This window comes from Jaculus jaculus, chromosome 5 (assembly GCF_020740685.1).
Source record: "Jaculus jaculus isolate mJacJac1 chromosome 5, mJacJac1.mat.Y.cur, whole genome shotgun sequence".
Classification (NCBI taxonomy): domain Eukaryota; kingdom Metazoa; phylum Chordata; class Mammalia; order Rodentia; family Dipodidae; genus Jaculus; species Jaculus jaculus.
Genome location: NC_059106.1, coordinates 79,397,305 through 79,425,263, shown reverse-complemented (window position 1 = coordinate 79,425,263; position 27,959 = coordinate 79,397,305). Strand labels below are relative to the sequence as shown.

General features: G+C 50.5%; 1 protein-coding gene across 3 annotated transcripts in view; it reads right to left on the bottom strand.

Annotated features, from left to right (window-relative positions):
• Positions 1-262: 262 nt before the first annotated feature.
• The window catches only part of Rims3 (regulating synaptic membrane exocytosis 3), a 49,688-nt gene continuing 21,991 nt past the window's right edge, over positions 263-27,959 (bottom strand). For all 3 annotated transcript variants that reach the window (XM_045151245.1, XM_045151247.1, XM_045151246.1), the window contains exons 3-9: positions 27,751-27,796; positions 23,053-23,300; positions 16,170-16,311; positions 11,816-11,928; positions 8,062-8,163; positions 7,622-7,761; positions 263-5,952 (exon numbers count right to left, since the gene is read on the bottom strand). In XM_045151245.1, coding sequence (XP_045007180.1) covers positions 5,740-5,952; positions 7,622-7,761; positions 8,062-8,163; positions 11,816-11,928; positions 16,170-16,311; positions 23,053-23,269 — 927 coding nt within the window. In that variant the 5' untranslated portion in view covers positions 23,270-23,300; positions 27,751-27,796 and the 3' untranslated portion in view covers positions 263-5,739. The remainder of the gene's footprint in view (positions 5,953-7,621; positions 7,762-8,061; positions 8,164-11,815; positions 11,929-16,169; positions 16,312-23,052; positions 23,301-27,750; positions 27,797-27,959) is intronic.

Below are 27,959 nucleotides of genomic sequence, written 5' to 3'. Positions count from 1 at the left end.
GGCGTCTGCGCAGATCAAAGGCTTTGAAGGTAAGCAAGGGACACTGAGGGACACAGCCAAGAAGCTGGCTGGACCAGTCTGATTCCATGGCTCAAGTACACTGTGTTGGCCTCAGAGCTCCCCAAACAGGGGCCAGAGGCCCAGTCCATCTTTCATGCCACTTTTAGAGATGTACTGTGCCTCTCAGGCAAGACATCCTGAGCTTCCCAGATCGTTTTCTCTGTCAGAATTAAAACACTCCTTCAAGAAGCAACACACGAGATCAATTTCAAATGGACTTTAATCATAGGTTGTTTTTTTTTTTCCTTTTGCTGCCCAAATACTGTACATGCAGAAGCCGTGTGAAGAATTTTCTCCTCAAGGGAACTGGCAAGAATGTTGTAGCAAACAGCTGGTGCTCTCCTTCCCAGCTGTCCACCTGCCACCCAGGAACCACAAGTGGGGAAAGATGTTGCACGTAGAAAAATGTATAGAGCACAGATGTAAAAGGCAAATTGCTTCTTATCCAAACAGAGTGCTTGTCAGTCCCTAACAGCTATGTGTTCTTGCAGGATGCATTTGGAAATTCTTTTTTAAAAAAAAGGAGGGGCCAGTCACTGCTTTCTGGGAGTTTGCATACTAAAGGACAAGTGGATAAAACTCTCAGGCCCGCTTTTCTTGAAGCAGCAGCCACTCTGCCTTCTGAGATGATGTCTGGGAACAGACATTTTGGAGGGAGGAATGTTTTATCAATGCAAAATACTTGGAAAGGTGTTCCCTCTCTCAACCCACCCGAGAGAATTTCCTTAAAAAAATTCTCATCTTTCACTTTTCCCAGTGCAGTCATGTAGAAGCAGAAATGAGCAATGGCCCAGCCTCACTCATCTGCTGGTGGGGACTGGGGACCTACTCAGGCTGCAGCTGAGGGTGTGGCATCGCCAGCACCTGAACTTGTCGGCTGTAGACAGACAGCGTCTTGGTTATGCCTCAGCGAGTCAGAGTGAGGAGGGGGTGCGGACCATAGAGGTGAAGCAGAGTCTATGAGGATTCCCAGAGTTCTTGTCAGCAGCAGCAGCTGGGCATGGGCCAAATGAGTACCTGTGTCCAGTGTGGGCACTGGGCACCAGGCTTGCCACCCTCAAAAGCTCCAGATCAGATATTTCTGAAAACTGGAGGGAACCATGGAGCAATTAGCTGATGCTCTGATTGATTTTGCAGGTGGGGAAGCTGAGGCCCCATGAGGAATCTTACACAAGGTCACAGTTTCTGGCAAAAAAAAAAAAAAAAAGATACAGAACAAGCCATCTCTATCCAGGTCATTGGCTAATGGGGCAGATGCTCAGTTGTCCCTGGAATTCCCAGGCCCTATTTCTGTTAAACCCAGTGGTCTGGAACCTGAGCCCAGGGACCCTTCCTGGCATCAGTGTGGACTCCTCAGGAGGCCCAGGGACCTGTTCTTCCTGGCAAGTGTCCAGCCATAGCCCTGGCAGGTTTCTCCAAAGCAGCGGCACTCACGCTTTTCAACAAGCGCCTGCCCAAGCCAGACTAGGCCCCAGGGAAGAGGCACGGGCCTCTCGCCGCTGAAGCTTCCTCGCAGGCACAGCCAGGCTGGGCACACGGAAGGAAGCCCACACTCAGGGTTTGGGGAAGGGGAAGTTGCTTTGCTACATGGAAAGATTAAGCCCTTTGTCAGAGAACAAGGACCCTCCCTTGGGCATGCCAACACCTGAGCTGCATGCGTGCAGCTCCACCGGTACAGCTGGTGCCCAGGGGAGGCCGAGTGGCTCTCTTTGGCATCACTGACATTGCTCTGAGATGCTCAGGCACTCTTTCAAAAATAACCCTTTTTCAACCAGGCCAGGCTGATTCAGCTGCCAACAGGCCACATCTAACTGTACAGGGCTCCCCTGCTCTTTGCTGATGACTGATCTGCCAATCGCTTCTGACTTGGCCAAGAAGCAGACCGGAGGGCGAAAACAGGGGACAAGCCTACATTTTCTACCTCTGCTCTGCTCATCTGGTGAAAGATGTTGCAGGAGGGAGAAGATGCTAGAGAACCTCTGTGTGTGTCAGGATGATAAGTCTGAGGTGAGGAAGAGAAAGGAAGAAGGCAGGGAAGCGGATCTCTCCTTCTCCGCCTCCCCGCCCGTAGCCGCTGCCGGACAAAATTCGGGTCCCTGCGGGAAGTTCCATGTCTCCCCACCCCGGCGGAGAGCAACTCACACAACATCAGGCAAAGGCAGCGTTTCTTGCACAGTGTGCGCAGTGCTGGAAGCAATCAAGAGAATCACAGCAGAGCAGCCTTACGAAGGCGCCGCTGCTTTCTGGGCCAGGGTGATGGGGAACGTGAGGTATAGGAGCTCTGGAGCCCCAGGGGGAGGGAAGCTCCGCATCTCCTGGGCAGCCGGGCCTGGAGTGAGGCCCCTGAATGTGTCAGGGCTTCTGGTAATGCAGTCTAGGGTTGTGCTACATTTCATTTCCAAAGAAGTGCCCTGGGAGGGCTCAATTGTCTTTAAAAATGGAGGCTGCTGCTCTCCTGGAGGCTGGCAGTAAGGAGCTCAGGCACGCGGCCCTGGGGGGTGGGAATTAGCCTCTGGGAGAGGCTTGACCCCAGTGCTCCAACAGGCAGTGATTCCCCAAGTGAGGGTCCATCCAAGTGCCCCCTCTCCGGGGCTCTTCTCAGTTGTCTCAGCCCCATGAAATGCTGGCGTTGCTGGGACCTGCTGGATCCCAAGAGCTTCCTAAGTGCTCTTCCCTAACCAAGCTGGGTGGAGAAGAGGCTGGACTGTCAGAGCTGGTTCTTCCCTGAAGGATCAAGTCCCCCTTGTCAAACCAAGACTTGGCCCATTTCCTGGAGCCTGTTTCATACCAAAGGCCCTTTGCAAACTTCCCCATAGAGAAGGAGTCTATGTGGAAAGTGAGACAGCCCGAGCCGGGTAGAAACATGAACACGGATGCTCTGAGTCATCTGTCACCGCTCCTGCCCACAGCCCAGCACCGCTGAGGGCCTCTCCTGTCCAACAGCCCCGATGAGCCTGGCCGGACCAAGAAGAAAGAGCAGCCAGAAGCCTTGACTGCGAGCACGGCCATGTCTCACGTGGACCGTAGAGCATGTGCGGTCACTACACAGTAGGGGGACTCAGAAGTGCCAAGTTCCTTCCTTCCCCATTGTCCTTTCCTCAAAGGACAGATCTCTCTAGGCTCAGGAGTCACACCTGGACAGATTCCTCCTCTGGGAGAGGCTAGCTGCAAAGTGGCTTCTCAAGGGAGGCCTGCAACCAGGGTGCTGAGAAACCCCCCTAAATCCAGTACCCTTCATCACACAGACACATAGGCCTCACACAGCCTCACCCTCCTAAGGGAAAATCCCAGTGGGATTAGTAACTCATTTGGCGTAAAGGGTTAGAAAGAATACTCCCCCAAGATCAAGTTTGGGGGAGTTGTTTCCATCTCAAAGGGGAAACAATGATGTGCCCATCTCCTGGGTAGTTTATAGCCAATGATTGTAGGCAGGTCAGCCCAAGCTTCCAGCATATCTTGCCCCTCCACTGGCTAATGTCCTCTGTACTGATGTTCCTCAAATGCAAGGGCCACCAAGGCCTAGGCCTAGAGCTACCCAGGACTGTCTGCTGGCAACCCCTCCATTCTCCAAGTACTTCCCTGGGTTTCTAGAGACACAAGGGTGTTGACAGCCCCCACTTCTGTCTGGGAGTGATTCAGTGTCCTGTCAGCAAAGGTCTGCGTTACCGGGGGTCACCACCACGCCCCCACTCCAAGGGTCTGTTCACACCGTCTGGCAGGGGACTGCTTTAGAAGCCAATATATCACAAGTGAGATTAAAACACCTGTGAGCCAGCTCCCTCTCTGGCCCCTTCACTAGGGTCAAAAAGTACACAGTCCTTTGCCCATTTTTAGGGACATGGATACATGCATTCCCCAGTCCAAGAAGGATGGAGAGAGAACTTCTAAAGAGAAAGCCTGACCACTTCCTTCCCTCCCATGTACACAGACGGGCTCCTCTTCTCTGAAAATGTAAGGACAGAGGACGGGCTTGTTCACTTCCCTCACCCACGTTTTGCCTGAGGCTGAGAGGGCCTTTACCATCTCTCCACACCCCAGCTTTGGTACAAAAGGAATCTACACACTCAGGCAGAGGCTCTCCACTGCTATCCTGGTAGGACTCCTTGCTGAATGTCCTTGGGGACAGGCAAGAGACAGAGTTTTCTCCATACCCTGTCCCCTCCTGACACTACCTTCCTCCTACCAGACACAGGCCTCGGGCTGCTTTGCCATCTCCCAGGCATCCTTGCCTTTTACCCTGGAGCTAAGAAGGAAAGACGGAGGTGGCATGCCTGAGCCAGACTTCAGGATTCCCAGCAGCCATCTCGGGGCCCAGCCCAGGCACTGGTCCCCATGACAAGGGTTCAGAGCAGCTGGGAGAAACTCCAGCCAGACAAGGTGGGAATCAAGCACAGGCAGCTGGAAGGCGGGGTGGGGGTTGGGGACCCAGAACAGGCACACGAGAAAGGCAGAGAGGCCAAGGTTATGAGTATTGCTTGTACAGAGCTGGTGACAGTGGCACCCTTGAGTTCAGAGCCAAGTTTCTCACAAGACAGGAGGCTACAGCCTGAGTGTGCCTGAACTCCAGACGGGACCTGTGTCTGTAAATGAGCGAAGGAAACAGCCCCAAATGAACAGCCTCATGCATCTAATCCCTAGGTCAGCCAGGATTCTCGGCGGTGGCTCTGAACAAATCTGCTGTAGCCCTCCTTATTCCAGCAAGCAACCCTACCCATGGCACCTCTTCCTGTGCCATGGCCCCCTGGGATAAGCACAGGAGACAGGGCTACCCTTTGTACCTGGGGAGGGCTGCCTGCTTTAGCAGAGATCCCCTCTGAGGCAACCTTCTGGGCCCACCAGGAGAGCTCCTTTGGCATGTTGTTGTGGGGGGGGGAGCGCCAGCAGGGAGGAAGGAGACCATGAGCAAATGCCAAGGGAAGCCCCTACAGTTCCCTCTAGGGTGTCTGGTCAGCACCCCTGAAACTAAACCCTACTGTATCTGTCTGAAAGGAGGTAGTGCCAACCCCAGGGAGAAACACTCTCAAAGCCCTTGCTCCCTGGGCACCCTCTGCCTCCCTGGGGCCCTGACCAGGGCACTGGGTGAGCATGCGGCATGCTGCACACTGCATTCAGTGAGGAGCCACCAGAGTAGCTCGGGCAGGGAAGAGAGACAGGGGTTCCCAGAGGAGCCCAGGGGTGGCCAGCTGCAGTAGAGGCTACATTCCTCAAAAAAGAGCAGCAGTGCTGGGAGAGGCAAAGTGTGGAACAAAAGACAAGACAGAAAACCAAGTAGAGACCACCAACAGGAGGCCCTGGGGGCGGGGGCAGACAGGGTCACCAGTGGCCGCATCCCCCACTTCCACCTCTGGAGGTCCTGGGGGTGAATCATGTCCACTCCTTTGGGTTTCTTTCCAATCAGATACAGAGACATGGATTTCAGTCCACATGGTCACCAGGACTGACCGTACCAGACAGATGAACAGATATAATGTGGTCACACACAGACGCACGCGCGCACACACACACACACACACACACACACACTACAGTCTCCACTGCCAGCTGGGACAAGCCCAGTAGCCAACAGGCATGCAGCAGGGCCGAGGGTCTAGAGAGACATGGAGACTATGTACAGGAGGGTGGCGGGCCAGCAGGTTCCCTTCCTGCACCGCCCTCAGCCTCTCATCCTGAGCAGGGTCCTTAGGTACACGAGGGGCTGGTGGCACTCTCCAGGGAGGACTGGGACAGGCGCCTGGTAAGGGATCCAAGTGTGGAGTCAGCCACGGAAGAGGTGGGGAAGAGTTTGTACCAGCCGGTGACCGCGGCGCTCAGGTCCAGCTCGTCCAGCATGATCTGGGCCATGCCCATGAAGCACTTGTGGTCCATGCGGCCGTAGTCTCCCCAGACAATCACCTGCCAGCAGGGGAGGAAGAGTGAGGTGCTCGGCAGCCTTTCCAGCCCCAAGACTGGGCACTGGGTCCAGGAGCCTAAACGTTTCACCAGGGCACAGATGGGATGGAGAAGCAGAGCTCAAGCCAGTGTGGCCATGTGCTTTCAGAGCACTGGAGACAAGCCGGGCTGCGTCTTACAGGGTTCCTGCTTCACTTCAGTGGTCGTGACGACCGTTGGGACAGTGCTGTGTGCTACCTCTAGTCAGAGCGGACCAGCTCAGATGAGCTCATTAACTAACTCAAAGGCACACAGTGATTTGTGGGCAGAGCTGGGATCAGAACCTGGGCATATCTGACTTCAAGCCTCTCAGCATGCCAGTCAACAGCTCTCCTTATGGCAGAAACTCTGCTGCTGGCTCTTGTGGGCCTTTGCATGAGACCTTGGCCTCTGGGGGAGGGGAGATTAACTCAGTGATTTTCAAACGTGTAGTTTCAAACAGATATGCAACAGTGGGCCTCTGCCCAAGAATCCCAGGGTTCCACAGTTCTTTGGTTTATAACACCAAGGACCCATGTGGCAGAACCACTTCAGCCCAGAAGAATAGCCTGATATGATTTGGACCAATGTTTCCCAAGAATCCCTGTGTTAAAGGCTGAGCACCTAGTTTGGAGCTATTGAAAGGTGCTGCACCTTTCAGAGATGGGCACCAATGCGAGGTTTTAAATCATTAAATTCTTGAGGGAATTATGGACTCCGAAGCAATGGGACTAACCAACAGTGGGCAGACACCTCCAAAACTGTGCTAAAACAAACTTCCTCTTTTTAAACTGATGCCATGAGGTGTTTTGTTACTAACAAAGTGCTAACACTCAGTTCAAACAAGAAGTCAGTCAGGCTGGGCTTGAACCTCTTTCTGCTATCCTATCTGTCTAGCAAGACCAGCCGCCACCACCACCACTGTTGGCACCTAGAAAGTAGCTGCCAGTGTTCCAAGCACTAGATGTGAACTCACCTTTACCCTCTGCGGCCAGTGAATGTCAAGCTGAATTTCGAATCCAGGACTGAGCCAAGAAACAGATTTATAGGCCACATGAGCATGCATTCTTTATCTGTGCAAGGACTGTCAGGATGGGCCACCAAAAAGTATGGAAAAGGCTTTGTCCCACTCAGGTGATGATATGGGAGTCACCTGGACTTGGGCTCTGCTAAGTCAATGGCTCAACCTGAGCGAGCATTCGCTTCTGCTTTCCGAGACCCTTGTTTCCTCACTCGCAACGTGAAGTGAACCACGTCGACTTCACAGGCTCAGCTCTGGAGCACGACACAGACCAGACTGGAGAGTGGGGGACAAAAGCCCCCCAGCAAGGTGCAAGGAATGTTAGCGCTGGGGGAGAAACGGAGGCAGACAGTAAACAAACCCCGCTTCTCCCAACCAGCTGTGCAGCCCGGCTTGCGATCTTAATGTGTCCTGAACCTTGGTTTTTTTGTGGGTCAGCGGGGAGCAAGAGCAATTCGCTGAGTTGTGAAAATAAACAAAAATGAAAACCAGAGGTGCAGGGAGGGAGGGGAAAAGAAAGGAAGGGAAATAAAATAAACGGTAAGGCCAGTTAACATACGCAGGATGAAGCACACATGAAGAAAACGTCAAAAGCTACGACTTCCGTTCGTGGAGTCTGCCTGTACCACTCACCTGCAGCACCTTGCCCTGGGGCCCCTCGTCAAAGAGCAGAGCCTGCTGGTACAGGGGGTCGCAGGTCTTCTTGGCCAACTTTGTCTTCTTCTTGGCCATACAGGCCCCATTCTCCAGCAGGTAAGCCTTGATATAGGTAGCTGAGAATGAGGAAAGGTATAACTGGGGGTATCTAGGAGAGATGGCCTAGGGGCTGCCTGGTCCTCACCCTCTAGGGGGTCCAGGTGTAGACCAGAAACAGTGGGATGAGCTGGCCAGCAAACAGCACGGTTGAAGAGGCTGCCACAAACACTGACTCCCTCTCTACTCCGCCAGCTCACTGGCCTTCCAGGCAAGGTGTGACTTGCTGGCAAGAACACTGATTCAGTCTGAGGACTTGCACACTCCCTTCCTGTCAGGGCTCCCTGTTCCCAAAACCCTCTCCAGCTGCTCAGCCTCACCTGGGAGGGATTTGGAGCCTGGCTTGGGGGTCAAACCCCGAGCTTCAATCACTTCCACCTCCAGCTGGCCACTCCGGTCCATGATGCCAATGTGTACATCTCCTGCAAGAGAGGAGAGGAAAGTGTCCAGGAGAGCCAGACCAGGCAGGGCAGCTGGCTGCCATGTAGGATGCCAGTCTGCAGAGGGCGCTGTAGCAACCTCAGAAAGGGAAAGCTACACTGATGCTCTTGGGATTGCTTTGAAGGGACAAGATCAGCCCAGCCTGGCCATGGTGGCGCACGCCTTTAATCCAGGCACTCGGGAGGCAGAGGTAGGAGGATCACCATGAGTTCAAGGCCACCCTGAGACTATATAGTGAATTCCAGGTCAGCCTGAGCTAGAGTGAGACCTTACTTCAAAAAACAAACCAAAACAAAGAGGGAAGCTCAGTGTGGTAGATTGCAGGGGCATGACCCTCAAAGGGGCACATGCTTAGGTCACCATGAACAGCTGCCACACTCCTATCTACATGTGGCTGAGTGGAAAGTATGGTAATTTGTTTTGGGGTTTTTTTCTGTTTGTTTTTTCGAGGGAGGGTCGCGCTCTAGCCCAGGCTGACCTGGAATTCACTATGTAGTCTCAGGGTGGCCTAGAACTCATCAAGATCCTCCTACCTCTGCTTCCCGAGTGCTGGAATTAAAGGCATATGCTGCCACGCCCGGTTGTAAGTGTGGTAATTTGAATGTAGAGTGTTCCCTCACACCTCATAGCCTCAGACTTGATCACCAGCTGATGGAGCCTTCGGGAGGTGGACCCTTGCTGAGGGAGGTGTGTCACTAGAGGTGGGCTCTGGGATTTTATAATCCAGCCCCACCGACAAGCAAGCTCACTCATGCTGCTTCCTCCAAATTATATGACAAGATGTGACAACTGGCCATGTGTGCTTACCATGTTTTCCCCACCATGACAAAACTTCCCCTAGAAACTGTCAGGCAAAAGTAAACCTTTCCCTTCCATAAGCTGCTTCTGCTTGGGTGTGTGGTAAAGCAAAGAGAAGACAACTGCTACAGCAGGTTTCTGCTTCACAGCAACACAGGCAAGTTTGGGGACAGAGATGTCTGTGTTAGGAAGGCTGTGGCAATGGCTCTCCACGTTCTCCTACACAGCCTCCTTCAGCCACGTCCCTTATATGTCAGACAAATACTGAATGGGCAGCACAAAGAGATGCTATGAGGCCGACCTGAAACACAGGCACCACTTAGGAATGGGGGTGCCTCTGACCCTTGCCAAAGGGGGAGAGCAGGATGGCTATGCCTGGTGCAGAGCTCTGTGAGCTCACAGCTCCATACAGGTATGGAGCAAGGCTTGGGTGTGGTGTCATGGTGACTTCTAGAAACCCTTAGCTTTGGGGCTGGAGAGATGGTGTAGCAGTTAAGGCACTTGCCTGCAAAGCCAAAGGACCCAGATTTGATTCCCCAGTATCCATACAAAGTCAGATGCACAAAGTGGTGCATGCATCTGGAGTTCATTTGCAGCAACCAGAGGCCGTGGTGTGCCCATGCCCATGGCCCCCACCCCTCTCTCTGTCTCTCTTCCCTTGGTCTCTCCGTGCTTACAAATAAATAAAGCTTTTTTTTTTTTTTTTTAAAGAGGACTGGAGAGATGGCTTATCAGTTAAGGCACCTGCCTGCAAAGACAAAGGACCCAGGCTCAATTCCCAAGGAACCACATAAGCCAGATGCACAAGGTGGTGGGTGCATCTGGAGTTGGCCTGCAGCCTCTAGAGAGCCTGGTGCGCCCGTTCTCTCTCTCCTCTATCTGCTTCTCTCTCTCTCTAAGTGAATTTAAAAAAAGAAGGAAATTCGCCAGGTATGGTGTCACACACCTTAAACCCCAGCACTCAGGAGGATTGCTGTGAGTTCAAGGCTACCCTGAGACTACATAGTGAATTCCAGGTCAGCCTGGGCTACAGTGAGACTCTACTTCGAAAAACCAAAATAAATAAATAAATAAACAAACCCTCAGGGGAAAAAAAAATTCTTGGGCTGGAGGGATGGCTTAGCAGTTAAGGCGTTTGCCTATAAAGCCAAAGACTCTAGGCTCAATTCCCCAGGACCCACGTTAGCCAGATGTACAAGGGGGCGCATGCATCTGGAGTTCGTTCGCAGCGGCTGGAGGCCCTGCCATGCCCATTGTCTCTCTCTCTCTCTTTCTCTGTCAAATAAATAAAAATAAATAAATAAATATTTTTAAAAAGAGAAACTCTTAGGTTTATTCATTAGGGATGAGCAGAATTAACATTCATGCGGTCCTCACCTGAAGAGCCTGCAAAGCACTGAAGTATTAGGAATCTGATCTAGAAAATTTTAATGGGCCAGACTTTGGGTCTAGCCACCCATTTTAGATTCTCTTAGCCATCACTCAGTCGTTCATATTTGCATACTGGAGAAGACAGGGATTCACTATGTTCAGGAGACACCCTGGGACTCATCTAGTTCCCTCCAGTGAGTCATCTCCATGCCACATCAGAATGTCCCTGAGAGCACTGCAAACCATTTGCGCCTTGGACACCAGGGGGCACCACATGCAAATGCGCTGGGCTGTGAGGAGCCTGTGGAGTGGCTCTTCTCCCAGCTTCTCAGTTCATGGTGGGGGTTTTGTTTGTTTTTAATATTTTATTTGTTTGTTTTAGGGGGGAAGAGGCAGATAGAGAAAATGGGCATGCCAGGGCCTCCAGACACATGTGACGTCTTGCGCATCTGGTTTACGTGGGTACTGGGGAATCGAACCTGGGTTCTTAGGCTTTGCAGGTAAGTTCCTTAACCACTAAGCCATATCTCCTGCCCTGTTCTGTTTTGTTTTTAGATTGGGGGGATTATACTTTCTTAAGAGCCTAAAAATAAATGCTGGAAATTAAGCAAATCTATTTGGCTGGAGAGCCAAAGGAGAGCTGACCCCTCTTCCAGAGAGGGTGTAGGCTCTTCCAAAGAGTTGGGGCAGTGCCACACAGAGTCCTGGCCTGGCATGGAATGGAATCCCAGATCCACCGTCTGCATTTGCCTTCCGTCTTCAGCTGTGAGGGTCAAAGGTCAGGCACGGTCTGGATGGAGCTGAGTGGGGAAGTCTGGGTCAGCAAAGGCCAGGTAAGACAGGGAAGGATATGAGGCAAGGAGGCGCCTGAGGCAGGCTGAGAGAGGAGGCAATCCTAAAGGGAAGCAGGGACAGGAGGGTCTGACAGCTCATAGAATGAGCCAGTAAGAGGACCCAGGAGAGGCCCAGGATGGGGAAATCCTTCCTATAGCTGCAAGGAAGAGTTATAATAAAATTACTAAAGGTATTCTAGATGCCAGACACAGTTCCTAAAGAAAACATTAAAATACTTCATGTAAAGTATCCAAAAAGAATTCAAAAAAAATAGCGTTAGATGTAGAACTTAACTGGGGCTTACTGTTCCCATTTTATAGATGAAACCATGACTCCAAGTGGGAAGTGACTTGTTTGTCTCAGGTCAGATCACATGGAGAATCAGGGAATTAACATCAGCCCATGTGGTGACCACTTCTGTTCATACAGCAGGAAAGGAAGGGGACAATCTATAAAAGCTGCTTCAGGGCAGGGGGCAGAGAAAGGGTGGGACCCCATCCCCTTGTGTGGTACGCAAGTCCAGGGAGGGCTCTTTCTGGTGCCTGCACCACCTCACCCACAGGCACGCTGAGCTCACCCTGCCCACAATAGCCCCCACTCCTCAGCTCATCTTCTCTCATCAAGACTCACCCATGGGGGGTGTAGCCAATGTCTGTCGACCCACTATCTGGGCTGGTCCCAGTCCATCCAGAAAATCGCTGAACTGGCTTTCAGCTCCAAGCCGGGTGGTTGGGAAGATGAACCTGCAGGAGGCATGAGAGAACATGTGAGGGGATGAGTGGCCCTTGGGATGAGGGTGAGGATGTATGCAGGAGCTCTGCCCTGGGGTCCCGGGCCTGTTCTCCTCTATACATTGTGAGTTCATCACTCTGGCCATAACACCTGCACATTTCTGTACATTGAAGATGGATATTTGAGGGTGATGATTTGCTTGAGACAGGGTCTTGCTATGTAGCCCAGACTGGCCCAGAACTCTTGGCAATTCTTCTGCCTCAGCTACTAACCATTTTTTAAATCTTTTTATTTGCAAGGAGAGAGAGCACAGATGGGCACATCAGGGCCTCTAGCCACTGCAAACAAACTCCAGATGTATGTGCCACTTTGTGCATCTGGCTTTACATGATTACTGGGGAATCAAACCCAGGTCATTAGGCTTTGTAGGGAAGCACCTTAACCACTGACCAAGCACTCCAGCCCCCAGCCTACTAATCTTTTTTTTCCAGATAGGGATTTTGCTTTAGCCCAGGCTGACCTGGAATTAACTGGTTTTCTTTTTGTTTTATTGTTTTGGTTTGGTTTGGTTTTGGTTTTTCAAGGTAGGTTCTCACTCTAGCCCAGGCTGACCTGGAATTCACTATGTAGTCTCAGGGTAGTCTTGAACTCAAGGCTATCCTCCTATCTCTGCCTCCCGAATGCTGAGATTAAAGGCGTGCATACCACAGCCTGCCCTCAGCCTACTAATGCTGGGATAACAGGTGTGTGCCACTATGCCTGGCTTGAAGAAAAGTACTTTGATGTCATTAAAGAGACTAACAGAAATCTCACAGTGATGGCATTTAACCCTCAAGCCTCAGGGATCTGTGAGGCTACCCTCAGAAGGCAGGGCTTGAGGAGACCTGTGTCCTCACCAGAGCATGCAAACGCCAAGAGCAAGAGGCAGGCCAAACTTTTAATACTTGGAGCCAGTTCCAAGAATTGAGGTTTACCTTGACCATAAATTGAAAATCCAAGTCAATAAGGTGAGATGATGCCCAAAATGGCAACTGAGACTAAAATAACATAATTATAGGGTTGAGATGAATGACAGGTGATTGTGGGTGGTCCGTGGCTGGGGTGGGGGGAGGGTCTGGAAATAGTAACAAGAAAAACTGACAGGGATTGAAAGCTGGCCAGCTGCCATCAGCATTTTAATGTTCCACGGACATTACCATTTAATCCTTACAACCACGCTGGGTAGTAAGAATCATTATCTAGTTTTAAGATGAGGAAAAACAGGTTCCCAGGTGAGGGACTTGCCTTGCCTGTAAAACAAAGATGACACCAATCCACAGGTATGGTGCAGATTGGAGCAGCTGGTGCAGGTAAGTTCAGCGAACCCAGGAAACAATAAATGGCACCTTTGGGAGAGGCAGGGATGAGACAGGGTTTCATACATCCCAGGCTGGATTCAAACTCACTAATTAGTCAAGGATGACCCTGAACTTCTGGTCCTGCTGCTTCCACCGTGAGTACTTGAATTACAAGCATGAGCCATCAGACCCAGGTTTATATAATAGTGCTGGGGATCAAACCCAGGGCCTCATGCAAGACAATAACTGAGCTACGTTGCCAGCCCAAGGCATCCACTATTACTGACTATGACCAGCAATAGCCTAGTATCACATTCTTTTTGTTCTTCTTTGACAGTCTCATATAGCCCAGACTGGCCTCGAACTCACTATGTAACTAAGGCTGTCCCTGAACTTCTAATCCTTCAGCCTCTACCTCCCAAGTGCTGGGATTAAAGTCAACAACAAACCCAGTGTTAGTGTCACATTCTTATGACAATGGGACCTTGAAAGAAAGAGAAACGTTGGAGAGATGGTTAAGTGGTTAAAAGCACTTGCTTATAAAGCCTGCCAGCCTGGGGCTGATTCCCCAGTACCCATGTAAAGCCAGATGCACAAAATGGCACACGTGTCTGGAGGTCGTTTACAGCAGCAAAAGGTCCTGATACACCTGTTAGCACACACACTCTCCGTCTCTCTCAAATAACAACAAAATAAAGGAATGTAGCAGCAAAGTCTCAGAGTGAATAAAGACGCTGTGGTCGTGGTGCAGATGTGGCTGTGCCACTGCTGAAGGCATGGTGCCTCCGCCCTCTTGGGGGCCTCTTACATGTGGGCACAGTGGTGACACCCATATCCCTCAGACCTACAAGTGTTAGGTCACATTCTGGGGCTGAGTGGCAGGGAGCATCCAGTGCAGGCGTCACTGGTCTGAGGTAACCAGTGACGCTCTGCATAAGGTAAAGGGAGGTAAATTCTAGTGAGTGGCCACTTGCTTCCATGGAAGAAGTCACAGACGGCTGTTTGTATCCATGGGTTCCGCACCCCTGGATTCAGCCAACTGCAGATTGAAAATATTCATGAAGAAAATTGTGTCTGAACTGAACATGGACACAATTTTTTCTTATCATTATTCCCTAAACAATGTAGTCTAAGATAGGAATGGTGGCACACACCTATCATCACGGCCCTTGGGAAGCTGAGGCAGGAGGGTTTTTGAGTTCAAGACTAGACAGGGCTACATGGTGAGACCCTGTCTTAAAAAAAAAAAAAAAATCCTTAGCCAGGCGTGGTGGCGCACGCCTTTAATCCCAGCACTTGGGAGGCAGAGGTAGGAGGATTGCCATGAGTTCAAGGCCACCCTGAGATAACAGAGTTAATTCCAGGTCAGCCTGGACCAGAGTGAGACCCTACCTCGAAAAACAAAAACAAACAAAAAAAAAGAATTAAAAAAAAAAACCTAGTAACTATTTCTATTGGATTTTCATAGTGCTGGGTATTATAAATAATCTAGAAAGCCGGGCATGGTGGTGCACACCTTTAATCCCAGCACTCGGGAGGCAGAGGTAGGAGGATGGCGATGAGTTCAAGGCCACCCTGAGACTACAGAGTGAATTCCAGGTCAGCCTGAGCTAGAGCTAAAGTGAGACCCTACCTCAAAACACAAAACAACAACAACAACAAAAATCTAGAGAGGACTTGAAATATAAAAGGGGATGTATCAGGGTGAAAACAAAACATTACAGTATTTTTGTTTTATTTATTTGAGAGATAGAGGCAGACAGATACATGGGGGGGGGTGAAAATGGGGTGTGCCAGGGCCATCAGCCACTGCAAACAAACTTCAGACACCTGCGCCACCTTGTGCATCTGGCTTACATGGGTACTGGGGAATTGAACCTGGATCCTTTGGCTTTACAAGGTAAGTGCCTTAACTGCTATGCCATCTCCCTAGCCTCATTATAATATTTTGTATTAGAGATTTAAGCATCTATGGATATGGGGTTTGCGGGTGTCTTAAAGAAAATTCCCGAGGGATTCTGAGGGTCCACCACACAGTAGTGGAAGATGGGATCACCGGATATTAAGTAAGGGAGTCACAGAATCCTGATGCTAGAAATAACAGGGCCTTGTGACAGAAGCAGACATTCTTAGCCATAAACTATAGCTTTATATAGAACAGGTCTGTGGAATATTGAACCCAGAAGCTTACAAATGTTTTGCTATAACTCACATGTAACAAAGGATTTAATACCATCATGACCCAGTATAGACCTATGTGCATCTCTGAAAGAAAAACTGAAACAGAAGTTCACCAGGTAATTCATCCTCGCTACACAGGCTATACTTGAGTTTTCTATTTCTTTCTCTAAGGCTGCTTTTGTCCCACTACAGCAATTTTTCTTCCTGCCTATGAGTCACAAGGTAAGATGTGACAGTTTTAAAAAACATGGATCTAGACCAATCTCCTTCCCTAAGCTCCCAGAGAGGCGACTTAAGAGGACTTCACTCAACTAAGCCATGACAATGGGTTTAGACTTAAAAGGAATTTAGGGCTGCATTTTCCTTTCTGACCGTCCTCCTCTGAGGCAGGAGGCACAGGCTCCTTCCTAAAATACACAGAAGTAAGAATTAAGTGTTCCTGGATATCTCTAAGGTATCCTGATGGAAGCAAAAGGAAAATCTGGGTCCCAAGTACGAACTGACAAGGGAGGCAGACACAGACGATCCCAGTCATCTTGGCTGGAAACCAAAAGGGCACGCAGGGGTGGGGTGGAGAGGAGGGCGCACGCAGGGGTGGGGGATGGAGAGGAGGGTGCACGCAGGGGTGGGGGATGGAGAGGAGGGTGCACGCAGGGGTGGGGGATGGAGAGGAGGGTGCACGCAGGGGTGGGGTGGGCACTCAGAAATGGAGGTGGAGAGGAGGGCGCACGCACGTGCCATCGGAGCTGTTGCTATTTGTGCTCCCGTCGGTGGACTCTCGACTGCCCTGGCGCGTGACTCGGCTCCGCATCTCCACTGCAATGCCAGTCTCTGTGCTCCGTCGGATGGTGCTGCGCAGCTTCTTGGAAGCCCCTTCTGAAGTACCAACCCCAAGAACAGAGAGGGAACAAAGTCAAAGGACTCTGGGAGCGCGCTGCCAAAGCCGCCCTGTGGCCAGCAGCAGGCAGGCAGGGCTTTGACTGTGGGCAGGAACAGCACTGAGCTGTCTCCCCACCACCCCCCGCTGGTCTGCACCCTGACACTTGGTCCTTCCCCGGGTAGTGACAGACAACACGGACTAGGGAGGGGCTGGAAACAGACTCAGAATGCTGTCAAGAGTAGGGAGAGTCCCAGCTGGGCGTGGTGGCGCACGCCTTTAATCCCAGCACTCGGGAGGCAGAGGTAGGAGGATTGCTGTGAGTTTGAGGCCACCCTGAGACTACAAGTGAATTCCAGGTTAGCGTGGGCTAGAGTGAGACCTTACCTCAAAAACCAAAAAAAAAAAAAAAAAAGAGTAGGGAGAGTCCTGCAGCCCCGGTGCCCTCAACCCTCCTCCAACAAGAGTCCCCTGGCACCATCTTCCCATTCTATTTCAGCCCGTACCCCAAAATGGGTGTTGTTGCTCTTCCCTCTCTCTTCTAGAAAGTTTGCCTTCTCCAGGATTCTCAGATTTATTTTTCCTTTCTGAGTATCCTCAGGGACCCACGTCGCCCAGACCCACAACCCACCTCTCTGGTGCCCTCACAGGCCCCACCAACCACCCCGGAAAGCCTGAGCACTGGAACAAACTCGCCTTCTCGAGGTGAGTCTAAGAAAGGCTGTGTGGTGAGCTGCAGCTCCCCAGGAGGCAAGACTGCCCCAGGGACTGGCAGCTTGACCTGGATTGACTTTGGATTTGGGAGGAAGCTCTGCTAGGCAGCCCTCCTAGAACCTCCATGTCTCCATACCTCCTGTGCGGGCCCTCAGTCCCCTCCTCAGCCTGGCAGGGAACATAGGGCACTTTCCCTCTCTGAGCAACACACCAGCCTGTCTGGGTTTCCATGGCAACCTTCTTAGCATTGCAGTGTGGTCCCTCTAGACAGCTCTCCTCCTGGGCGGGGGTGGGGTGGGGGAGTCAGGTTGGGGGTTTGCAGGGACTCCCCGGCTGAAGCTTGCCTGCTGAAGAACTTGGTGGGGGAGGATAGTGGTGCTCAGATAGGGGCTGTACCAAAGAGCCATTTGCTGGTTACAGGCCCCAGCAAATTAGGAGTGGAGTTGCCCACAGGGGTGGGGAGTGGCGTGGGGCAGGGCAGTGGGATGGCCTGGTCAGCTGAGGAGCCAAGGAACTGGTTAGCCGTGCAAACATCTCTCCTGGCATCATCCAGCCGTAGGCTGGGGAGGAAATGGTCAAGACCCCAACCTGGGGAAATGAGGGCTTTACTCCTCCTGCTTTGCCCTACTTATCTTCAGGAAGTACCCACAAGGAAAGGGAAGGCCGAGGGGTGAACACCACTGGCAGATGGTTCCGAGATGGGGAAGTGGTGTGAACAGGGCGGAGGGTAGGGATGAGTACCTTCTCTAATACCAGCTCAGCCTCTGGGGTATTAGAACACTTGGCATATCCAGGAGTCACCGAGACCATTGATAAGGCTATCTGTTACACACACACAGAATCACTTTAGTTCATACATATTTCTTTCACACAGACAGGCATAAGTACATACCTACGAGTGCGGATAGCCACATATATGAATAAAATAATCTCTCCGTGGCATGCGCTGTTCATTCAAAGCCAAACAACCACAAATGGCTGGACCAGGTCTTACTCATACATAGAGAATGTACTCTGTCAAACAGTTCATGTACATGTGATCTTCAACCAAACTGGAACTGAACCTGCCCACCCAGCACACATTAAGGATGTTCACCCACACACGTTGTGTGACCTACCACACACACAGAGGCCTGTGTAAAAATGGTGGGTGTAGGAGGACGCTCTGTGTCCTTGGCTCCTAACTGCCACATCCCCTCTAACCCAGTTAGAAGACAGATGGCTGTGGGGGTTGCAAGGCACCCTGCCTCCCCTTCCCATCCCCACCCACTCAACACACACACTTTTAGAGCCTGGAGAAGCTCTGACCCATTTGGAAGTGAAACCACCTTCTTAGATAAGACTTGTCCAACCCAGTGTGAACCCCTGAGGGGGCACTCACAATGCCCCATAGGGATAGGCACTTCTCCAGCCCCTCCCACCATTTTATGGATGAGGAGCCAAGTCCTGGTGCCAGGACTTGGGATTCACCTCCGGGCCCTGACTCCTCGGCTGCTGACACCACTTTTGTTCCCTTCCCGCCCGGTGCCCCATCTATTTGAGATGTGACTGGGCAGAGATACAGCTTCCTGTCTTCAGGGTGCGGAGGAAGGTCATACATATTCACTGGCTTCACACCTGTCCAGTCTCAGTCCCTGTTGATCCAGGAGACAGATAACTTTATGTAGCTTCTCCCTAGAGAACTGGGCCAGCTGCTTGCAATAATTCTGTGACCCTGGAGAAAAATTCCAAGGGCCATCCCATCTGCCCTATCACCTTCAAAGGAGGGGCAGTCCCAGCTACAGCAACACTCCCTAGGGGAATCTTCTGGAATGGTCCTGAGCCTCTGACACTCACAGCGCTTAGAGACTGCCCAGGAGAGAAGGGCTACTGTCCTTGGTACTGAAAAAGAAAAATAGCCTCCATTTGAACAGGGGCTGGGTTGGCCCAAATGCCCCCCTGTAGACTCAACATAATTGCAGGCCAGAATTCACCTGTGTCCTGGGACCCCAAAGCACTCACTCATTCCACCTTTCATTGTTCCCATAACTTAGAGATCTATCAACTAATAGTTCTCAAAGGAAGCTTGAAGATTAGCTTACTGTTAACTCCATTTTATAGAAGAGGATTCTGAGGGCTGGGGAAATGGTTTAGCCATTAAAGACTCCTGCCAGCCCCAAGTTCAACGCCCTACTACCTATATAAAGCCAGATGCAAACAGTTGCACATACGTCTAGAGTTCATTTACAGCAGCAAGAGATCCTGGTATGTCCATACACACACTCATGTGAAAATCAATAAAAATATTTATTAAAAAATAAAAGGTCTTGGTCAGGCATGATGGCACATGCCCTTAATCCCAGCACTCAGGAGACAGAGGTAGGAGGGACTACCATGAGTTCAAGGCCATCCTCATACTATGTAGTGAGTTTCAGGTCAGCCTGGGCTAGAGTGAGACCCTATGTCAGGGGGGAAAAAAAAAGGCTAGGCATGGTAGAACATGCCTTTAATCCCAGGATTTAGGAGGCAGAGGTAAGAAGATTGGGTTGCTGTGAATTTGAGGCCAGCCTGAGACTACATAGTGAATTCCAGGTCAGCCTGGGTAGAGCAAGACCCTACTTAGAGAAAAGAAAAAAAAAAAAAGAGGAAACCAAGATGACTTCCCAAGATTCCATGGAGAATTACAGAGCCAGAACTAGCCTTGCAAAGCACAAGGGTGAGATGTCAGAAGTCGACAACAGAGCCACATCAAGGCAAGAAAGTGGACAGATATACATGGGAACTAGAGCAGAGGCTGGTGTGATAGGATAGACATTATGTGGCACTGGCTGGGGCAAAGGTTTTGAAACAAAGAGTGACAAGGCTGTGGCCACCGCAGGGTACAGATAAACTAGGAGGGAGTCTTGGGGAGACTAGAAGCCTACAGCCCAAGGAGCTTTGGGATCACAGCCCCAAAGGCCAAATCAAGGGAAGAACACCTGGGCTGGAGAGATGGCTTAGCCATTAAGGTGTTTGCCTGAAAAGCCTAGGAACCCTGGTTCAATTCCCCAGGACCCACATAAGACAGATACACAGGAAGTGAATATGTCTAGAGTTTGGCCCTGGCATGCCCATTCATTCATTCATTCATTCATTCTCTCCCTCTCTCATAAATCACTTTTAAAAAAAGAGAGAGGAACACTTTCAGACTCCACACAACCTCTCCCTGAGCCATCCCACCTAAAGACAAGAGGCTGAAGCCTTCTGGGGTCTTTCCCCAGAACAATGAGTCCAGAATCAATATGCATTCCTATGGCAGCAGTCTCTCACCCAAAAGGGGATTCCAAGTTTATATACAAGTTTGGATACTGGCATACTCAAGACTTGAAGAATGCACACATGCACACACACACACACACACACACACACACACACACGGCAGGGGGGACTATAGGTAGGAGTGGGGTATGCTACAAGGAAAGAGGTTTGGAGCTGGAAAGCCTATTTCTCTTTCAGCTCTACTGTGTATTCCTGGCTCATAATAACAGCACCTATACTTTACTAAGTGTCTCCCACATGCCAGGCCTGAGGCCGGGCACCTCTGCATATGCCATCTCATTTAATCTCCTAAATAGCTCTGCAAGGCAGGTGTGACTGTCCACATTGAACAAACAGCAGGCTCAGCCAGGTGAAGTGGCTTGCCTAGATTGCCCAGCTGGTAAATGACAGAGTGTTTCTCCAAAGGCCAGCCTGAGGTCATTCTCCAGGGAAGTGAATTCTCTTGGGACTCTGGATACCTCATGGATAAATGAGTCCATCAGACTGGATGACCTCGAGGGCCCTTCCTGCTGTGACATTCAGTGATTAGATGATTCACAGGGACCTGCAGTTAGAAGGGCATCTGGGCAATTCCCCTGGCCTCAGGCCCCGGGCCTTCAGACATGCCCTTACATACCACAGAGCCAGGGCATTCGGAGGCCCCATCATCATTCGCCTCTTCTCAAAGCAGTAGGGCTTCCTGGTGTCTGCTCCCACCCCAGCTGCTGTCTGTGAAACCACCGCAGATCCTGAAATGTCTTCCTGTGACTCAGACCCTGCTTTGGCCCTAGAACACTTTCTCTCAGTCCCTTAGGGCATGAGAAGCCTTTGTGTCTAAAGCTGGGTCCCTGGGCTTGGTTTATCAGGTCTAGAGCCCCGAGGCCCAAACCTTCCATGAGACCTCTTAATCTTAATTCCCAAACCCTAATCATACTGTTAAGTCTTATCCTAACCTTCTCTCTCCCATCTTAAATCCTGGATAATGATCCCCAATTCCCATCCTGTTACTCCCAAGCCCATACTGCCCACTCTAAGGCACTAAGATCCTCAAGCCCTTTCCCCATCAGGTCTTTCCTGAGCAGACACCACACCATGCTGGGAAAGACCATCCCCTGCCTTCTCCCGAAGGCTTAAACAGGAACTATTTAAGGCTTGGGAAATCCCCTATCCCCAGCTCCAATGGGGTATCTTAATGAACACCCTCCCTGGATGCTCCAACATTCTGCCCCTCCACCCCCCCACATCAGCTGCCTAGTTGAAGGTTTCCTGGGGAAGTTGTTATTCTAAGCAAAATAATCAGGAAGAGATTTTAAAACAAAGCCATCTGGTGTCTGAGCCCATGCCACAAAATGAGGGGGTCTGGGTAGGGAAGGCTGGCTGCTTGTGATGTGAGGGCCACATGCGGCTGAGTGTGACAAAGTGAATCCTCCCCCCGCCAAGTCTGAACACAACTGGGAACCCGTAACCAAATGTCTGAGAAACTATATTGTATGTCTGTGTGTGTGTTGCCATCAAGGTGTGTGTGGCCTTGTGAGACAAGTGGGCTCCCAAGTGATGTCAGCCTCATCGTATTTAGAGGGGTTTGTGAGTAAGAACACTGTGAATGACTGTAGCGTGCTTCCCTGGAGGTAGCAGTGACTAACTTGAGGTATGGAGCACCCTATATGACTGTACAAGCTGTGCACATTAATGTGTGCATGTTCATGCATGGGTGAATGTATGTGAAAGCCAGAAGACAACCATGGGTGTTATTTCTCTTGAATGCCTGCCATCATTTTTGCAACAGGGTCTCTAATGCTCACCAACTAGGCTAGAATGGCTGGCCAGTGAGCCCTATGGATCCTGTCTCTCCTCCCCAGCACTGAGATTACAGGCATGTACCACTGTGCGGGTCTGAATGTAATGGCCACACACCCCCCCGGCACTCCCATTGGTGGATACGTCTGAACACTTGGTCCTCAGCAAAGCAGCACTATTTGGATAGGCTGTGGACCGTTTAGGAGGTAAAGCCTTGCGAGAGGAGGTATGTCACTGGGGGTGGGCCTTATGTTATGGCCTGGCCCTGCCTGCTATGCTCCCCTCCCTACTTCCTCCCTGCTGAAGCAGTGCTGGTCTCCCAATTAACTCCCTTTCCTTCCTTAAGTTGCTTCTGGTCAGGTATCTGCTGTCCTAGCAACATGAAAGTAACTGACAAAACCAAGGCCAGCATTTTGAGGTCCTCATGATTGCAAGGCAAGCACTTTACTGACTGAGCTATCTCCCCAGCTCACAAGCCATGTATTTTTGTGTGTCTCCCTTGTGACTTCACAGTGTCTATGTGTGACTGGGCAACTGCACTTGTAGGACCACCAGTCCTTAGGGGACTAAGATGTCACGTAACAGAGGATCGCGTGGATGTGTGTACTGGTAAAACTGTGAGGTCTTAGCATGGTGTCAGGAAGACAAGGATGTTTCATTGGTAATCACTGAGGAAGGCACGGCCTGTAGGTGAAGGTGGCAGTGTGTGAACCTTGAAGAGCATGAATTAGAAAGCGCAGCTGCTGGGGCTGGAGTCCTGGCTCCAGCACCCAGGTTGTGTAGTCTGGACTATCCGACTTTCCCGAACTGCTGGACCAGCACGCATGCTGGCCCATACTAGCACCTGGAATGTGGGAAAATGCCACAAATTATGGGGTTGTGCATCCACCCAATTCAGTCCCTGGGGGCTTGCTGCAAAGTGCCCCCCACCCCTTGATGCCCACGTCCCTCACCAGGCTGGGGGAGCTGCAGTGCACTCTTGCTCCACTGGGTCAGGCCCACGATGGCCACCATCTTGGCACCCAGGCTGCTGCGCCTCTTCTTGGCCGTGGTAGTCCCAGGCCCGCCCCCGGCCTGCTGGGAACCGCAGATTTCACCACTGATACTGGAGCTCCGCACCACATTTCTGGATGACCCAGCCGAGGCTGGACCAGGCTCCCCGTTAAACATGGTCCCCAGGGCAGCACGGCCTCAGGCAACTCTGAAGGTGGGTAGGAGACAAAAGGATTCCTCATCAGACCCCTGCGTCTCTCTGGCAATCCTGTTGCTTCTTAGCTGTGTGATTTGGGGTCAGTCATTTAGCTTGATAAATGAAAGTACTGGTATGTGCCTGGTGCGCCACAGGTCCTGGGTTCCACTCCCAGCATTTCAAATGAAATAAACAAAATCCCCCAAACATAAAGGAAAAACAGATTTCTTTTTAGTGCATGACTATGAAGAACTGGCAGGTGACCTGATTTTTCACTGAGGCTGTGGAATTGGGTGGCTTGGGCTTGAATTCCAAAAGCCTCCCCCCAGCATTAGCTGGAGACTTTGTGATCAAACATCATGGGGTTTCAGTAAACACCTCAGCAAAATGAGAAATGAAAGCCCATTGCCTCATAGTTTGGCTGTAAGGATTAAATTAGATAGTGCGTGTAAAATGTGGAGATCAGCATCAAGGCCCAGAAAAAATATCCAGGGCACATGTCACCATCATTTCTCTCATAGCAAATCATAATAACAGGGCTAATAAACAAAAACAAAGGCTGTGCAGACTGTGGAAGGGGTCCTCCTGCAGGAAGGTGCTGGTCCAGAAAAGTCTATAGCATCAGACAAAAGTCACCGTCCACCGCACTGCTGAGAGACGCCACCATCAGCACTGAGCCCAGCTGCTCTCTGTGCACTCAAAAAGTGATTGGGGGCTGGAGAGATGGCTTAGCGGTTAAGCGCTTGCCTGTGAAGCCTAAGGACCCCGGTTCGAGGCTTGGTTCCCCAGGTCCCATGTTAGCCAGATGCACAAGGGGGCGCACGCATCTGGAGTTTGTTTGCAGAGGCCGGAAGCCCTGGCGCACCCATTCTCTCTCTCCCTCTATCTGTCTTTCTCTCTGTGTCTTTCGCTCTCAAATAAATTAAAAAAAAAAAAAGTGATTGGATCCAGGCTGTACAGACAATCTTCAATTCTAGTATTTTTCACCTAACATTATATCATAAGCATTTCCCAATGTCATTAACACTTTGTATAAATGTTTTAATGCCACCATAATAGTCTGTTATACAGGCACATCATAATTGACTTAAATATTTCAGTACAGTTACCTCTTGAATCAGATCCAAGTTTCTCTTGCTCTATTTGTCTTTCTCCCTTTTCTCTTCACTCTCCCTCCCTCTCTCTCTCTTTCTCTCTCCGATTTTAAATAAATGCTGAAGCCGATGTGGTGGAACATGCCTGTAATCCAGCACTTAGCAGGTAGAGGAAGAGAATCACAAGTTCAAGGTCATCACCCACTACATGGGTGATCCCCAGGTCAGCCCAGGCTACAAGACGCCCTACCTCAAGAAGCCAAAATAAACAAACATTGAAATAAACATCTGTCTATCCTGTTTGGTCTGCTGGTTTCCTGAGAAGGGGCTCCTAGAGATGGACTGAGTGGGGTGAGCGTGTGGAGACTACTGGGCGCTTCCTGCTTCCTATGCCTGGCAGATGATGGTTTTGTCTAGGTGCCACCCTGTCCCTTATCTCAGAGGCAGATACTGATTAGGGCCACAGGTCAGTAGCTTTCTCCTCGACAATTCATTTGCCTATAAGTGGGCATTTGACCACATTGGCACAATTCACCTTGAAAGAGGTGGGAGGACCTGCTTCCTCCCCCCAGGCAGAGGGCAGTGCTGCCAAGGGCAGCCCACCACAGCCCACAGGACAAAGGGTGTAAGGGTTTCGGGCCATACCTGGGGCCTCTCCTTCTCTGGTCCTCAGTTCTGAAAGAACATTATTTTCCATTGCTTAGGCTAGTTAGAACCAGAGGTCTCGGTAACGTCCAAAATCATTTTGCTTGATATTAGGGCATTTTTAAAAATTTACTAAATTGCCAAATTCCTTTCCCAAGTATAAAAATTTACTGTTCTCATTAACTGCATTGAACAAATATTTAATTTCCTAAAATTCCAAGCCTAGTGCTCAGTGCCAGGAATGCAGCAATGAGCCAGGCCCACTTGGTCCTGCCCTCCCAGAACCTCCAGTCCAAGAGGGAGACAGACATTAAATAACTAATGACCTCATTAAATATTCAGTGGTGGTTACGATAAGAGCCGAGGAAGAGGAAGACAGAGGGCTCTGAGAAACACTCGGGCGGGAACAGTGGATTTCTGTGGGCCTGCCTTGAACTAAGGGGAGGGGGGTACCCAGCTGTCGACCCTCCCAACTTGGCTCCTGTGCTCTGACAGAGTAAGAAAAGCCACCTCCACAGGCTCTACACCCCCATCATCCCACTCCCCACTTCTCTTCCTAGATGTGCATCCAAGGGATCAGGGCCCTTTGTTTGATTCATTCTCTCTTTCTCTCTCTCTCTCTCTCTCTCTCTCTCTCTCTCTCTGTCTGAGTATGGCACTCTAAGGAAGTCTGGCTTTCAAAAGGACATAGAAAAGGTGGGGAAATAAGCATGGGAGAAGGGAGGCACCACTCTGGCTGGCGAAGAAGATAGTCCCCAGACAGCTGAGAACCATCACGTCACCTGGTCTCTCAGCCAGCATGGCTCCTGCTGGCCTGGGGAATTATGGCTCTTGGAGGGGGTGAGTCAAAGCCTTCCTCGCTTTGCCTTCTTTGTTTTGTGGGGGACTGCTGTCACTCCCCCTGTGACTGCCCAGTCCCGGGTTGTATTTCTCCATGTACCATCAACCTTGCAGCTAATGGAAAGTCCCCCTGGCCTATGGCCCGTGATGGTCTCTTCTGTTTAGTTTCCAGCTCCAGTGCCAGTTTGTGTGGGTTTGGAGGTATCTGCATGGTCTTTTGGAGGAAGATAGTACAGGGCTCATCAGATATTGTTAATCTGCCACAGTGTGGTTCTAATTTGCTCCTTCCAGTAGCTATGAGGCACCTCGTTATCTCCTTATGGCAGAGGAGAAAAGTGAGTCTCAGAGAAGCCAAGGAACTTCTCAACCTACTCATCTAGAAGTGGCAGGCTTGGCCTTGAACCTAGGTCTCCTGTTTCCACAAAGAGGCCTACAATGATCAGCAGTCCTGCTCCTCAATCCATAGCTCATCCAAAGGTACTGGCCCATCCCTCCGAGGTAGACTCTGCCCTGGGTCTCTGAGCTCTATACGGAAAGTCCCTATGATGAGAAAAGTCCTCTGGTCTATGTTACCTCAGCTGGCATGAGCACCTCAGAGGCACCCCAGAACTCTCAGACACAGCTGGAAAAGCCAACACTTCCCCAGTGAGCCTCCAGGGCACTTGAGGGGTGAGAAGGGTCAGAATTCCTGACCCTGCCAAGTTGGGAGCTCATGTTTCCTCATAAATAATGAATGGACCGACAAGCAAATAGTTTGACATCCAGGACTCTGCACCATACAGAGCCATTTTCTCCTCTTCAGCCACCCAAGGGATCTGAAAAATTGCCGAATGCTCAGGCCACCCTGCCTGCAGACCATTCCACAAGGGGACATGAGGTGCCAGACCCAAAGCACTAGGCCTGAGGTTCTGGGCCTCACCTACCGGTCCAGATTCTAGCCCTGGCAGTCTCAGAGATAGGGTTAGCTGGGTATGGTGGCACACTTGAGAGGCAGAGGTAGAAGGATCTCTGAGTTTGAGAGCATCCTGGGATTACAGAATGAGTGTCAGATCAGTCTGGGCTAGAATGAAACCCTACCTCAAAAAGAAAAAAGAAAAAAAACACTGCAAATAGCACATCAAAAACAACATCATGGAGGCTGGAGAGATGGCTTAGCAGTTAAGGCGTTTGCCTGCAAAGCCAAAGGATCAGCTCTCGAAGACCCATGTAAGCCAAGGGGGCACACACAATCTAGAGTTCGTTTACAGTTGCTAAAGGCCCTGGTATGCTCATTCTCTCTTTCCCTCCCTCCCTCCCTCCCTCCCTCCCTCCCTCCCTCTCTCCCACTCTCTCTCTCTCTGCCTCTTTCTCTCAAGTAAATAAACACATTTTAAGAAAAACAACAACAACATGGGGCTGGAGAGATGACTTAGCGGTTAAGGCACATGCCTGCAAAGCCTGAGGACCCAGGTTTGATTCTCCAGGTCCCACATAAACCAGATGCACATAGTGGCTCCTGCATCTGGAGTTCGTTTGCAGTGGCTGGAAGCTCTGAGACGCTTATTCTCACTCTCTCTTTCCCTTTCTCTCTGACTCTAATAAATAAAAATAAAATCTTAAAAAAAAAAAAAACACGAAGCTGGGCATGATGGCACATGCCTTTAATGCCAGCACTTGGGAAGCAGAGGTAGGAGGATCGCCATGAATTCGAGGCCACCCTGAGACTACATAGTGAATTCCAGGTCAGCCTGGGCTAGAGTGAGATTCACTCTACCTCAAAAAAAGGAAGAAAAGAAGAAGGGAGGTGGAGGAAGAAAAAGAAAAAGAAGGAAGAGGGAGGAGGAGGAGGAGAAGAAGAAAAAGAAGAAGTTGTTACTGTGCAAAAAGGAAGTATCTGGAAGTACCTGGGATGGTTTCTTGGTTCACAAGACTGTCTTCTTCCTGGTTTTCCTTTAGAGAAAAAGTAACATGAGTGGAGAGCTGACTGCAGCTGAAGCACACTTACTTGTTTACACAACAATAGTCTCTCTTCATTTTCTGCACATTATTCTTTATGAGAATATATTCATTGTACACAGTGATGGGTTTCATAAAGGCATTTTCACACAAGTAC